This window comes from Carlito syrichta, unplaced genomic scaffold (assembly GCF_000164805.1).
Source record: "Carlito syrichta isolate Samal-C Ts95f unplaced genomic scaffold, Tarsius_syrichta-2.0.1 Scaffold301845, whole genome shotgun sequence".
NCBI classification, from domain to species: domain Eukaryota; kingdom Metazoa; phylum Chordata; class Mammalia; order Primates; family Tarsiidae; genus Carlito; species Carlito syrichta.
Window position 1 is genome coordinate 372,130 of NW_007245941.1, and position 12,651 is coordinate 384,780.

Here is a 12,651-nt window from a genome sequence, read left to right on the forward strand (position 1 = left end):
AAGAATTCTGTCTTTAGAGAAAAAAACATCCTGGCCTGAGCTGCATGTTTAGCCAAAGATGAAATAGAACTGTCCCTACAAGCCTCAAAGGTGATAAGGCTAGGTGACTAAGACAATTTGGTGGAGGCAGGTGGAGGGTGCTTATGATAATGGCCATATCAAGCTGGACTGTTGTAGGTATGTGGCAATAAAGAGAAAATGTTGGGTGTGGGCATCGAACTAGGTAGACAAAAGCAAGATCTAAGTAGCTGAAAATCTAGGGTTAGACTTGTGGCTATCTCTTATGGCTTAATGAGTGGGGCATGTCCTTCACTGACAAAGAAATCCTCTGGACCAAAAATGGTTTTTACAGAACAATGTGGTAGAGGCATTTATGGTACCAGCTGGTGGGGAAGCGTCAGTCCACTAATTAGTTATTTGGAGAATCAAACCTTCCCCATGTATCTAACAATGTGTTTTAGCTTTGGTTCTTCATGTTGCTATCCAATTTGGAGGATATCAGCCTGTGGGGTAAAAAGTTATTAAAATGGTAATAAACAGAAATGGCGGAATTCTTACTTCTTGAGAAAATGTAGCAATCCAAGAAGAATTAAAACCTTTACCTTCTAAAATGTGCATCCTGACAAGTTCAGAACGATCTGGACGACTCCGAATCTTGTGTTTCAAAAAGTTTTCGGTCTTTTTAAAAAAAGAAAGACATTCTTACTATAAATTATGATTTATTGTAGTTTTAAATTTTTTCAAGGTACTCCACTTAAATAGATTGTATATACTTTTGGTCATGGCTTTGGAGGAAGAAAAGAGTAGAAATTAGTACTTAGAAAAACTATTATCCAATACAAGCAGCCTTCAAAATCGTACAAAGACTTTAAGAGTATGTTGGTAAGCACTTTATAAACTTTTATTTTAAAACCTGGCAATGCCGGGCACAGTAGCTCACACCTGTAATCCCAACACTTTGGGAGGTAGAGGCAAGAGGATTACCTGACTCCAGGGGTTCAAGACTAGCATAGGCAATTTGGTGAGACCTTGTATATACAATAAATCAAAAAAATTAGCCAGGTGTGGTGGTGCACACCTGTGGTTCCAGCTACTTGGAAGACGAAGGCAGAAGGATCACCTAAGCCCAGCAGGCCGAGGCTGCGGTGGCCATAAGCGTGCCACTGCACTCCATCCTGGGTAACAGAGACTCCTACTAAAAAAAAAAAGGCAATGCTAAAACTCATGATTTTGAAGATAATTTTTGAATAAAAAAATTTAGATCACTTAAATATCTAAAATCAGTACAATCTACCCTCTAAATCAAGTAGAAATCCACTTCCATAGCAAATTTCTTAAACATTCTAATGTATTTTCAAATTCCTGACCATATTTTCTTAATTCAAACTGTATTCAACTCTTAAGCAATAGGGCTTCAAAGTGAGTTTTATATTCTATAAAATTCTAAGAGATCATTATTACATTCTAGGAAAATTCTTAAGAAAATTTTGGAATATGTTTATTTTCTTTTTCTTTTTTTTGAGTTAGAGTCTCATTCTGTTGCCCAGACTGGAGTGCAGTGGCACACTCCCGGCCACTGCAGCCTCGATGTGCTGGGCTCCGGCAATCCTTCTGCCTCAGCCTTCCAAGTAGCTGGAACTACAGGCGCATGATACCACGCCCGGCTAATTTTTTGATTTATTGTAGAGATGAGGTCTTGCCAAGTTGCCCAGGTGGGTCTTGAACCCATGGGCTCAGGCAATCCACTCACCTTAGCCTCCCAAAGCGGGGGATTAGGCTGAGCCACCGAGCCTGGCTAAAATATGTTTATTTTCATATTGCATGTAAAAGTTTTCCCCCAAACAAATGAATATGCATCATGGCACTTTTAAAGAAAAATATTAAATGCCAACATGGTATGCAAGGTTCTCTAACTTAGCCAAATTCTCCTGCCCCTGGTCAAACATACAGGTAACACAGATCTAAGAGGAAACTACCCAGGTTTCTGGTGTCAGCACATCACTTGGCTGTCCCTCAGCAGGGGTAACAAATGGCAGAATTACTCCCCTATTATGTCTCTAAAAACTGTGGCTATACTTTGAGAGCAAGAAAGTAAAGTATGATTTGTCCTTTATGAACAAAACGAGTTACTGGTTTTAAAAGAACAAAATTGGAATGTCACATATTTTCCACAAACCTCCAAGATCAAACCACCCACCGAGTAAATACTCTCTATGCCATGTAGTCTAAAAATATGCTATATTTTCTCCACTGACATATTTGAGAGTAAGACTGTTACTTGTCCATAGGTAATTTAGAATAAAGGAGAGAAGTATAACATTTTAAAGTAAAATTTCTTACTCTGGCTCGTTCCAAGCTTTTTATCTGTTCATGGAATGCGGCTGGGCTCTTCAAAGCTGTGAGGGGAAAAAAAATCGTTTCTACAGTATAAATACGGGGGCTCATACTTTAGTCCAAAGTTACAATGTATCTTGTTGATAATCCTACTGGTTCACATATACAGTTTCATTTATGTACTAGGTCCTTTAGGAGATCTGCAAAACTTGAAACCTTAAATATTACAGAATAAAAATTATGTGTTTCACAAATAATACAAATAGACATTTAAAATAGGGTTGTATACATAATGATAAAGCAAATACCAGGCCAGGCTAGTTCTCCACTAGTTGTGGCAAATTTCCACTGCCCAGGAAACTGTTTGATGATTCCTTGACAGGTCTTTGCTCTTAATGGCCATATAAGCACTGGAAAAAGCCCAAATGTCCTCCAGAGTGATCTAACCGTGAACATGGGGACACAGTCTACTCCATGCCCAATACATCTGAGGAACCATTTGCCCAGAACCCACAATGGGCATAGCTCTGTGCTCTGTGGTCAATCACAATTATGTTGCTATTGGTCTTCACAACAACCTGGCAAGGCAGGTATTAACCCCAGTACATATGAGAGGCTCAAAGGGGTTAAGTGAATTCTTCATCATACAGCCAGATGGTGGTCAAAGTGGGATTTAAACCTAGGATTCTGAATTTGAAAGGTTCATGCTCTGTCATAACACAGCGCAACTCACTCAAAAGATACAGTGACTGTTTAATATGCTGTCAGTCTATTATTTTAGAATTTCAGTGTAAGGGCAAGCAGTGTTTACCAAATCATCACCTACAATAGTATTTCTATTAATTATCTTTGCAAAATGTTTTTCGTGTATGTCCACCAATGCCTGATAACATTCTACACTTACAAGCATGGGAAGTCAATAAGTGGATGGGATACGGGACAAGGATTTCTTGGGCTGTCACCTACCTCCATGACTAGTCAATCAACTCTGACAGCACTATTTTCAGCTCTGGTACTTGAAGTAGCAAAAAGACTCTCAGGAGTCCAGCCCAATCAGGTTTGGCTAGGCACCAGCTCCCAAAAGCAGATTAGAACTAGCCTAGCAGTGATGTATTCAACATCATAATCTGATCCTGTTTGATTGATTGGTTCATAGTCAGAAATGTAGTGGAGGAGAAATCTGGCAAATTATCAAAGCAGCTTTTGACTATCACAATGCTAGATTTAAGATATTTAGATACTCAATTAATAGTAATCCTGAAAAAAAGTCTCACTAGGAAAAATATCTATGATAGAGAAAAACCATTCCTTACTATAAACCAAGAAGGCTTATGGGCTAGCAATGATTCAGAAGACTGAGAAGTATAAATTCATTTTGTAATTTCTTTCTACTGTTTTAAAACTGAATAAGTTACCTCTTAGGAAAGTTAATTTTTAGACAAAATCCAGATAAATAATCCTAATAGCCTACACAAAACAGCCACTCTTCCCCTCTAAAATATAAAATCACCTCCAAACTTGGTGGGTAAAGGTTAAAGAAAAAAAAAAACAAGCCGGGCTCAGTGGCTCAGCCTGTAATCCCATGCTTTGGGAGGCTGAGGTGAGTGGATTGCCTGAGCCCGCGGGTTCGAGACCCGCCTGGGCAACTTGGCGAGACCTCATCACTACAATAAATCAAAAAAATTAGCTGGGTGTGGTAGAGCATGCCTGTAGTTCCAGCTACTTGGAAGGCTGAGGCAGAAGGATCGCCAGAGACCAGCAGGTCGAGGCTGCAGTGGCCAGGAGCGGCCACTGCACCCCAGTCTGGGTGACAGAGACTCCAACTCAAAAAAAATAAATAAATAAAAGAAAGAAAAAGAAAAAAAACTTGAACCAATATTTTAAAATTAATCCACTACCAACAATCTCTTAAAGGAACAAACCCTAGAAATATTAGGGAAATATCTGTACTTGTGCCAAAACATCTTATTAATTATAAATGGAATGTTTATCAGAACTGTAACTGAGGTACATTTCATTACAGTATATAGACCATAGTATAGCACCAAAAATAACTAATCTGAATGAAATAAATTCAAATAGAACAAAGTTGTGAATTAATTTCAGCAAGTTACTTTTGCAAATCGAACTAATCTCAGATCCATTAGTAGAGTGATTACTCCAGTCATTTCAAAAGTAAAACAAATACTAAAGTTTTAAGTAAGAATGGATGTTAGCCTAATTACAGTATAAAGGTATTCATATAATGTAAAATTCAAGTTCATCTTTTAAACTGCGTCTACTTTTTAAAAATATATTCTAAATGATTCTCTTAGGTTGGTAATGCTGATGCCTGATTTTTCCTTATAAATTCATTTGGCAATTGTTTGTTGATTAAATGGATATAACTGAAAGTGGAATGGGGCACAGGTTCTTTTGGGACATGCTCATCTTATCATAGCACATTGGAGGTGACAGTGATGCTGTCAATCTTACGTGGCATGATGCCCTGGTCCACTAGTTGTTCTCTTGTCCTCCTCTGTTGCAGTCTCAGCTGGAGCACTGTAAAAGAAAAAAGTCACCATTGAAGTTCGTTGGCAACTGCAGGATCCAATTTATTCCAGAGGAGATACAATTAAGCTTTATTAAATATCTTCTATGCCACAATTAAACAAGGAGGATATTACCTGGCACCATCCAACTTGTAAAAAGAAAATCATTTTGTGATTTCTGCCTGTTTGGTGAACACTGAAGTTACTCAGCATATTTCTTATTAGTTAATAATCTTATTTTGATAACTAAAGTTAAGAATTTGTTATTTAAATACATTCACCTAGTATCTAGCATATAAAAATAGTTGGCTTATACATTCAGACTTGTTAATAAATCTCATTCATATAAACAGAAAGGTAAGATCCCTTGACATTCATTATTTTTTAAAAATAAATTAATAGTAAAAATTTATTTTAAGTCAAGATTGACTTATTTGGAGGGATCTACATCATCAGAAACAAATTTTAAATAGCTTTACTGAAGCTAACTGAATAATAAAAATAAGACCTATGAGATATTACTAATAACCCAAAGAGAAAATTTCTAAATTAGAAATTTAAAGTTTAGTATCCTTTCCCAAACGTAATGTCATATCTCATTCTGCAAGTTCTAAGAAAGTCACAAATCAATTGACATATTATTTTAATGGAAGACAGTAAACTATTAGAATTGGTACAGAACAAGATATACATCGTGAAACAAAGACATTCAGTTTACCAAACTTAAAATTTTTTTTTTTCCTAAGTTTCTCAAGCAGATTCCTTTTAAAAGCATTTGTGTATTTTTATCTGGAAAATGAGCCTATTACAAAAAAGGGGAATACATGAAGTGAGTCTGAAAAATATTTTTCTTGGTCTGCCTTACATTCAAACCAAGTTTCCATTTTGATTTTTATTTCAAACCATGGATGAAAATCAAGAGCCTGATTAAGTATTGCCAGTATGCTTTAAATAATTACACTTGTGTATTTATTTTTTGTTTTTCTTTTCTTTTTTTTTTTTTGAGTTGGAGTCTCACTCTGTCGCACAGCTTCAAGTGCAGTGGTACATCCATGGCCACCACAGCCTCAACCTGTTGGGCTCAAGGGATCCTTCCACCTCAGTCTTCCAACTTGCTGGAAATACAGGCATGTGCCACCATGCCCAGCTAACTTTTTGATTTACTGTGGAGACAAGGTCTTGCAAAGTTGCCTAGGCTGGACTCGAACCCCTGGACTCAGACTATCCTCTCGCCTCTGCCTCCCAAACTGCTGGGATTACAGGCATGAGCCACCGTGTCCAGCACCTTTGTGTATTTCTTAAATGGTGGGAAGAGAAGACAGAAGTTTCTAGTGATGAGTGATGACTGGAATGAGAGGCTAGCCTGGACCAGTCTCTACTGAGGCTCCAATGCAGAGCACATGGTGTCTCCTCCTGGCAATAAAACCCCAGGCCCGATGACAGGGGCACCTGACACCCCTCACTTTTCACTTGGCTTTGTGACAACTGAAGAGCAGAACACAGTCTTGGATGTATTTCAAGAAGAGTCTAAACTGTAAATTGGCTTTTACAAATGTGTTCTTTCATTGCTAGATATGAATATCACCCTCTATTGGATACAGAAATGTGGTTTTTATCTTTTGTTTGTTTTAAGGCCACAGGATCACATATCTTCATTGCCATTCCATTTAGAATGGCAACAACTAACATAAGATTATTACACAAAGCAAAAGAAAAATGAGTTTAGAAAAATACATGCATGATCCTGATGTGAAGATATTCTGTGATACTTTGACTCAATTGTGCTTTGAGACAAAGATCCTTCTCCTGAACACTCATGGTTTGTTGAGGATAGTATGCTTCCACTATACAAGGAACAAACACAACCAAAGAGCTGACCTGTGAATCTGATAGCAACCAAATGCCTGAATGCTCTAAAATTCTTCTATGAATGCTAAAGTTAATGCTTGTCTGCATTTAAGATGGTCATACTGCAGAAACAGAAACACAAGAAAAGGACACGTGAGAGGAGAAAAGGGTTAAACAGTTCTCCAGTTCAACGACTGATACTTCTGGAACATAGTGGTCCATGTTGGGAAATCTCCAGGAGTAGCTCTCCTTTCTCCCAACGTAATGCACAAATGAGTGAAAAAGAAACAATAATGGAAACAACAACATCCTTCCACTCCTTTTGGTTTAATACAAACAAAACAAAAAAACAAACAACAACAACAAAAAAACAAAAACAAGAAAATCACCAAACGTGTGAGATAACTGTATTAAACACAATATGTTTTTGGGTGAATGATATCTTTGAGTAATGCATACACTTGCAACTTGATTTGCAAACCAACACTGATGACAACAGCTCGTTAGTCTTGGAAGCATCTCCTGGTTGTACATTGGTCACTTCAGATGCCCTCATGTACCAGGACAGCAGCCCTGTCAGCTGTATCATCTATGACTAGAATTCATATTTTCATGCTGACGTGCATAGGTACCTGCTACCACAAGGGTAACAAAAATGTATGTAGGTCACGATGACCTGTTTCTGCTTCCACACTTCTGACACCAAATATGTATACTTTCCCCCTCACATCAACTCACTGTGCAACTCTCTGGATACTAGCTGAATATCAATTCAATTCTGACACTCCGTACCTGGAGTTCACATGAGATCCCAACAGCTGAAGGACTGTACTCACTGACAGATAAAACTGAGGTGTTCCCACATTCCCCTACTCATGCTCGATAATTTGCCAGGATGACTCACACAACTCAGGAAGGCACTTTACTTACTATTACTGGTTTGTTAAAAAGGATACAACCTGCCGGGCTCGGTGGCTCAGCCTGTAATCCCGTGCCTTTGGGAGGCTGAGGTGAGTGGATTGCCTGAGCCCGCGGGTTCGAGACCCGCCTGGGCGGTGAAACCTCATCTCTACAATAAATTAAAAAAAAAAAATCAGCCAGGCGTGGTAGTGGATGCCTGTAATTCCGGGTACTTGGAAGGCTGAGGTGGAAGGATCGCCGGAGTCCAGCAGGTCGAGGCTGCTGTGGCCAGAAGCGCCACTGTATTCCAGTCTGGGCGACAGAGAGAGACTCCCACTCAAAAAAAAAAAAAAAAAAAGGATACAACTCACGAATAGCCAAATGGAAGAGACACATAGGACATGGTACAGAGGAAGGGACATAGGGCTCCTATGCCATCTCTAGATATACTGCCCTTCCCTCTGATCAGGCCTGGGTCTTCCTGGTGACCAGCCCCTATCCTGAAGCCATCTAGACGACAGGGCTAAGCTACCTGTCATCTTATTAGCATACAAAACTTACTCATCACTCTGGAAAGTCCAAGGATCTTGGAAAGAAGCTATTGTATCAAGAACTGGGAACTAAGGCCAAATATATAACAAAAGATACTCCTATCACCTCTATTACTCAGGAAATCACAAGGATTTTAGGTACTCTATGACAAAGTCCAAATATGCATTTCTTATTATATCACAATGTCATACACAAATCATCAATTATTTAAAAAAAAAAATACACAAACCATTTGTGTTTTCTATCCTGTTTTCCATATGGCCAAACAACCCTATTTACATCATACTGCTTGAAGGTAGGAGAATAATCTTCCCAATTAATGCTTCCCAAGAAGCAAGAAAATTATACTGCAAGTATTACTCAAAGCAGTTACAGCCATTAGCCTCTCCCAGGCATGTTCATTTATTTAGAGCAGATATACTAGGTGTCTGGGTATTGTATGGGATACAAACCTATAGGAAAGAGCAGCAGCAGTAACTGTGAGTGGAAGGTCTATTTTAAGCACAGACATTGGGAAGAACATGAGTGGAAGGAGAGGCAGAATTATAAGTCAATAGTCACAGTCATTTTGCTGGGTCTGTTGATTACCCAGTGTTTTTTTTAGTTTTCATCTACACCAAAAGGTGCACAGTACTGGACACACTATACAGAATATGAGGCACAATGTCCTAGCAAGAGATCAGGTATGTTGCTGCTTTCACCCAGTATTAATTTGTTCATATCAAATATAACCAGTCAATCACAACTTGTCAAAGACTATTCTGAGAGCAACTATTAGTTATAAAAAGTACAATCATATAGGTGTAGGCTCATAATTTTAGAAAACATTAAACTTCCTTTTAGTACTTTCCACTCATTAAATCGATAAAAAAAAATTAAAGTATAGTAAGTCACAACAGATACCCACACCTTAGAGGCAGAATATCCAAGGCCAGGAAGAACATGACTTGACTGGAAGTCAGGAGATGGGCAGAATTTGTTGGTGCTTATCTAGGACTGTGAAAGCGGTAAGGGACTCTGAAAATAGAGGACCTGATCCTTAGTGATCAGAGAGGCATTCTCTAGGATCAAATGCTTTATCAAGTTTCTCTGGGACTCTCATGGATTAAGCCTGGAGACTCTCTTTTTCCCTTTCAGCCTCCACACTCACTCTTGGGTGTCTACAAAGGCACAGAGGGAGGGAAGGCCTACACAGATCACCGAATGTCACTCAGCCTGTTATACAGTTGTACTTCTTATGAACAACGACTAAGCTGGTATGCTGGCTGATCTCTGGAAAACTTGACACACTCTGCATGTGTTGACAAGAGTTCATTTTCTGTAACTACAAACCAAAGACTAGACACTGGCCTACCACTGCTTTCCTGGTGGTGGAGGCAACAGCAGGGGGAGTGGTGGTGGTGGCACTGTTACCTACGAAGCCAGTCTCCCCGGCCATGGCCTCATGTCTGAAAAATGAACCTGAGGGCATTCTCCCCTGGTGCCTAGCTGAGTGGCTGAACCATGCTACTGGGTTGACATCATATCCTCCATCCTATTAGTAAGCTAACATTCAGTATCTTCCATGGCCATCTCGCAAATAACTGCACGAGAGAAAGGAATACATGTAAAGTTACAGAATTCTCAGAGGGAGAAAAGCAGTTCAAAACGCTCAGTGCCTGAGTGTCTAAATCCTTTCAAAAAACAAAAAATATAAGCCATAGAGCAAAACTGAATTTGTGCTACAATTGCTCACATTTGGACTTTTTTTTTTTTTTTTTTTGAGTTGGAGTCTCACTCCAAGGCTGGAGAGCAGTGGCATACTCACGGCCACTCCAGCTCAACCTGCTGGGCTCAGGTGATCCTTCCATCTCAGCCTTCCAAGTAGCCGGAACTACAGGCATGTGCTATCACGTCAGGCGAATTTTTTATTTATTGTAGAGATGAGGTCTCACCAAGTTGCCCAGGCTGGTCTTGAACCCTTGGGCTCAGGCAATCCTCTCGCCTTGGCCTCCCAAATGCTGGGATTACAGGGTTGAGCCAACACGCCCGGCCTACATGTGTATTATTTAATTATAGGACAATGAATAGAATTAGCTTCAGAATCATGAGGGATGGATTCTTCTCTCTCCTCTACCAGAGGCAAAAGCTAAAATGGAAAAGTAAAGAATGCTCTAGAATTCACTGGGTATTGACTTCTCAAGTCAATGCTAGGTAACAAGCAGCTCCTGGTCTCAACTATTTATTTTTCAAACAGATGTCAGAGTAGTTAAAAGAATGAAATGGTTGGACTTTGGCAAAAACTTATTATAAACAGCATTAAGTGAGGACTTGATCATACAAAAACAAGACAATTTAGAAAAGCCAACATCCTCATATTATCTTTTGAACTTGGATACAGAAGGCATTAATTGGTCTCCATGCAGTCCTTACAGTGTTTCATTACACACCAGTTCAGTGGCCAAATTTAGAACTGTACTTGATTAATCAGGTAAAACAAACCACATCCTGAAAAAATTTATATTGAGAAGGCAAAAGTCTGATGAACTTAAAAATAACTGTAGACAATGGCGGTGGCTATTATTATGATTGTTACTACCACTACTATTACTTTAGACACTTGGTAAAGATCATCACTTTTTTTCCCACATATAAAACCATAAAGATTTTTAAAAATTTAATTCCACAAAGATTAATGACTTTATAGCTCTTTGCTGTGAATAGTTTATTCAGCAGTCAAAGGGGAGATCACATCATGGTTTCTTTCTGAGCCTGTGTCTCAAAAATAGGCCACTATCTGTACACTAATACTTTGCTGTAAGAAGCCATGTCTTACAACAAATTTTTCTATGTATTTATTAAAAACGCACATAAAAAAGGAATGTTGAAAAAGTGAAAGTCAACTTATTCCACCCAAGACCACCTCCAGTTCTCCTATTCAAAGGAAACCGCTGTTAGAATTCTATGGCTCCAGAAAATATTTTGTGAAGAGTACAGCAATATTACATATAAAATATGCAAAGGAAGCACATGGGTGGGATATTATTCATGTGGTTTGGTGATTTGTTTAAAAAATAACATAGAATCTAATTCATTCTTCTTTGTGACTGTATTTAACATATGGGTATATTAATCATATACACTTATGTTGCCAGACTTTTTGCTGTTATTAACAATGCTACAGTGAATATCTTCATTCATTTTGGGTGGCATATTTTTTTCCTCTTAAATTTTTTAATTTTTTTTAATATGTGGGGTACAATTTAGGGTTAGGTACACAAATGTTTATTATGCAGATACCCTTGTTGATGAGGTGTGCCCTCCTGCCCCAGATGGCATATTTTGATGATATATCTATCAACTGAATTGCTAACAATGGAAAATGCATTTAAAATTCTGATGGGGTCACTACCATCCAAACAGCTGCACCAATCTGGAAGTCCCAATCACAAGGTAAAAGAGTACCTTTTTATTCCTACCCTTTCCCATAACAGTCATCATCATGTTTTATTCAAAAACAAAGATTAACTCCTCTCACTTAGGGGTGCTGGTGATATCACACCAAATAACAGTAAAATTCTGTATAACTAATAAGCAGTAAGAAACAATAAATATCAAAAGAATTAGTGAGGGCAATGGGTCTTTTACTCAATGGGGAGACATTTATAGTGACTGTGAGAAGTTCAGAGTAAGCTTTCTCTTGTAAACCATATATTTATTGATAAATTTGACAGAATTTTTCTGACATTCCAATACTTGTTTTTCTCTTCAACTCCAACATAGCTGAGAGATGAATGAGCGGATTTGAGATATATTTAGAATAAAATCAACAGTGTGTGGTAAGGGACTGGATGTTGGGTTTGAAGGAGAAAAAGATTACAAAGATGATTCCTGAATTTCAGACTTGAGCACCTGGATAGACTATTTACTGAGATAAGGAACGTATATTGGCCACTAGGAAGCTCAGTCTTGGACATGTTTGAATTACAGTAGAGATGTCAAAATGGGAGTTGGCTAAATGGGTCCAGACTTCAGAAGGTCTTCATAGACATCAGAATTTGGAAGTTGTCATTTATGTAGTATTTGAAGCCACGGGAGTTTGCTGAAGTAGAGAATATAAATAAGATCTTAAGGGAGGAGAGAAAATGAAAGCCTCAGGGGTATGAAACTGCAAGACATTTGCACAAGTTTATACCTGATGAAGAGCAGGAGAGGGAAGAGGAGGAAAAGAAAGGAATAAGAATGCATGAACAAGAGAATGAGACAGCAGGTTCCTGGAAGGCAGTAGGGAAAGGACAGACATAAAAGAGTCTCTTTAATTAAGAGATACTTCCATGTTCTTGCTATTGTGAACAATGCTGTGATAAACATACGTGTGCTGGTATCTTTTATACAGAGTGATTTGAGTTCTTCCGGGTGTATTTCCAGCCCATCAAAAGAGGACTGAATAAAAAAACTATGGTACATATACATAAAGGAATATTATGCAACCATAAAGAAGAACAAA

At 38.4% G+C, this 12,651-nt stretch overlaps 1 protein-coding gene across 4 annotated transcripts in view; it reads right to left on the reverse strand.

Moving 5' to 3' along the window:
* MKL2 (MKL1/myocardin like 2) overlaps nt 1-12,651 on the reverse strand; it is a 207,436-nt gene that overhangs the window by 66,840 nt on the left and 127,945 nt on the right. For all 4 annotated transcript variants that reach the window (XM_008055394.2, XM_008055391.2, XM_008055392.2 and 1 more), the window contains 3 exons: nt 4,810-4,875; nt 2,341-2,396; nt 603-678 (listed from right to left, as the gene is read on the reverse strand). In XM_008055394.2, coding sequence (XP_008053585.1) covers nt 603-678; nt 2,341-2,396; nt 4,810-4,875 — 198 coding nt within the window. The remainder of the gene's footprint in view (nt 1-602; nt 679-2,340; nt 2,397-4,809; nt 4,876-12,651) is intronic.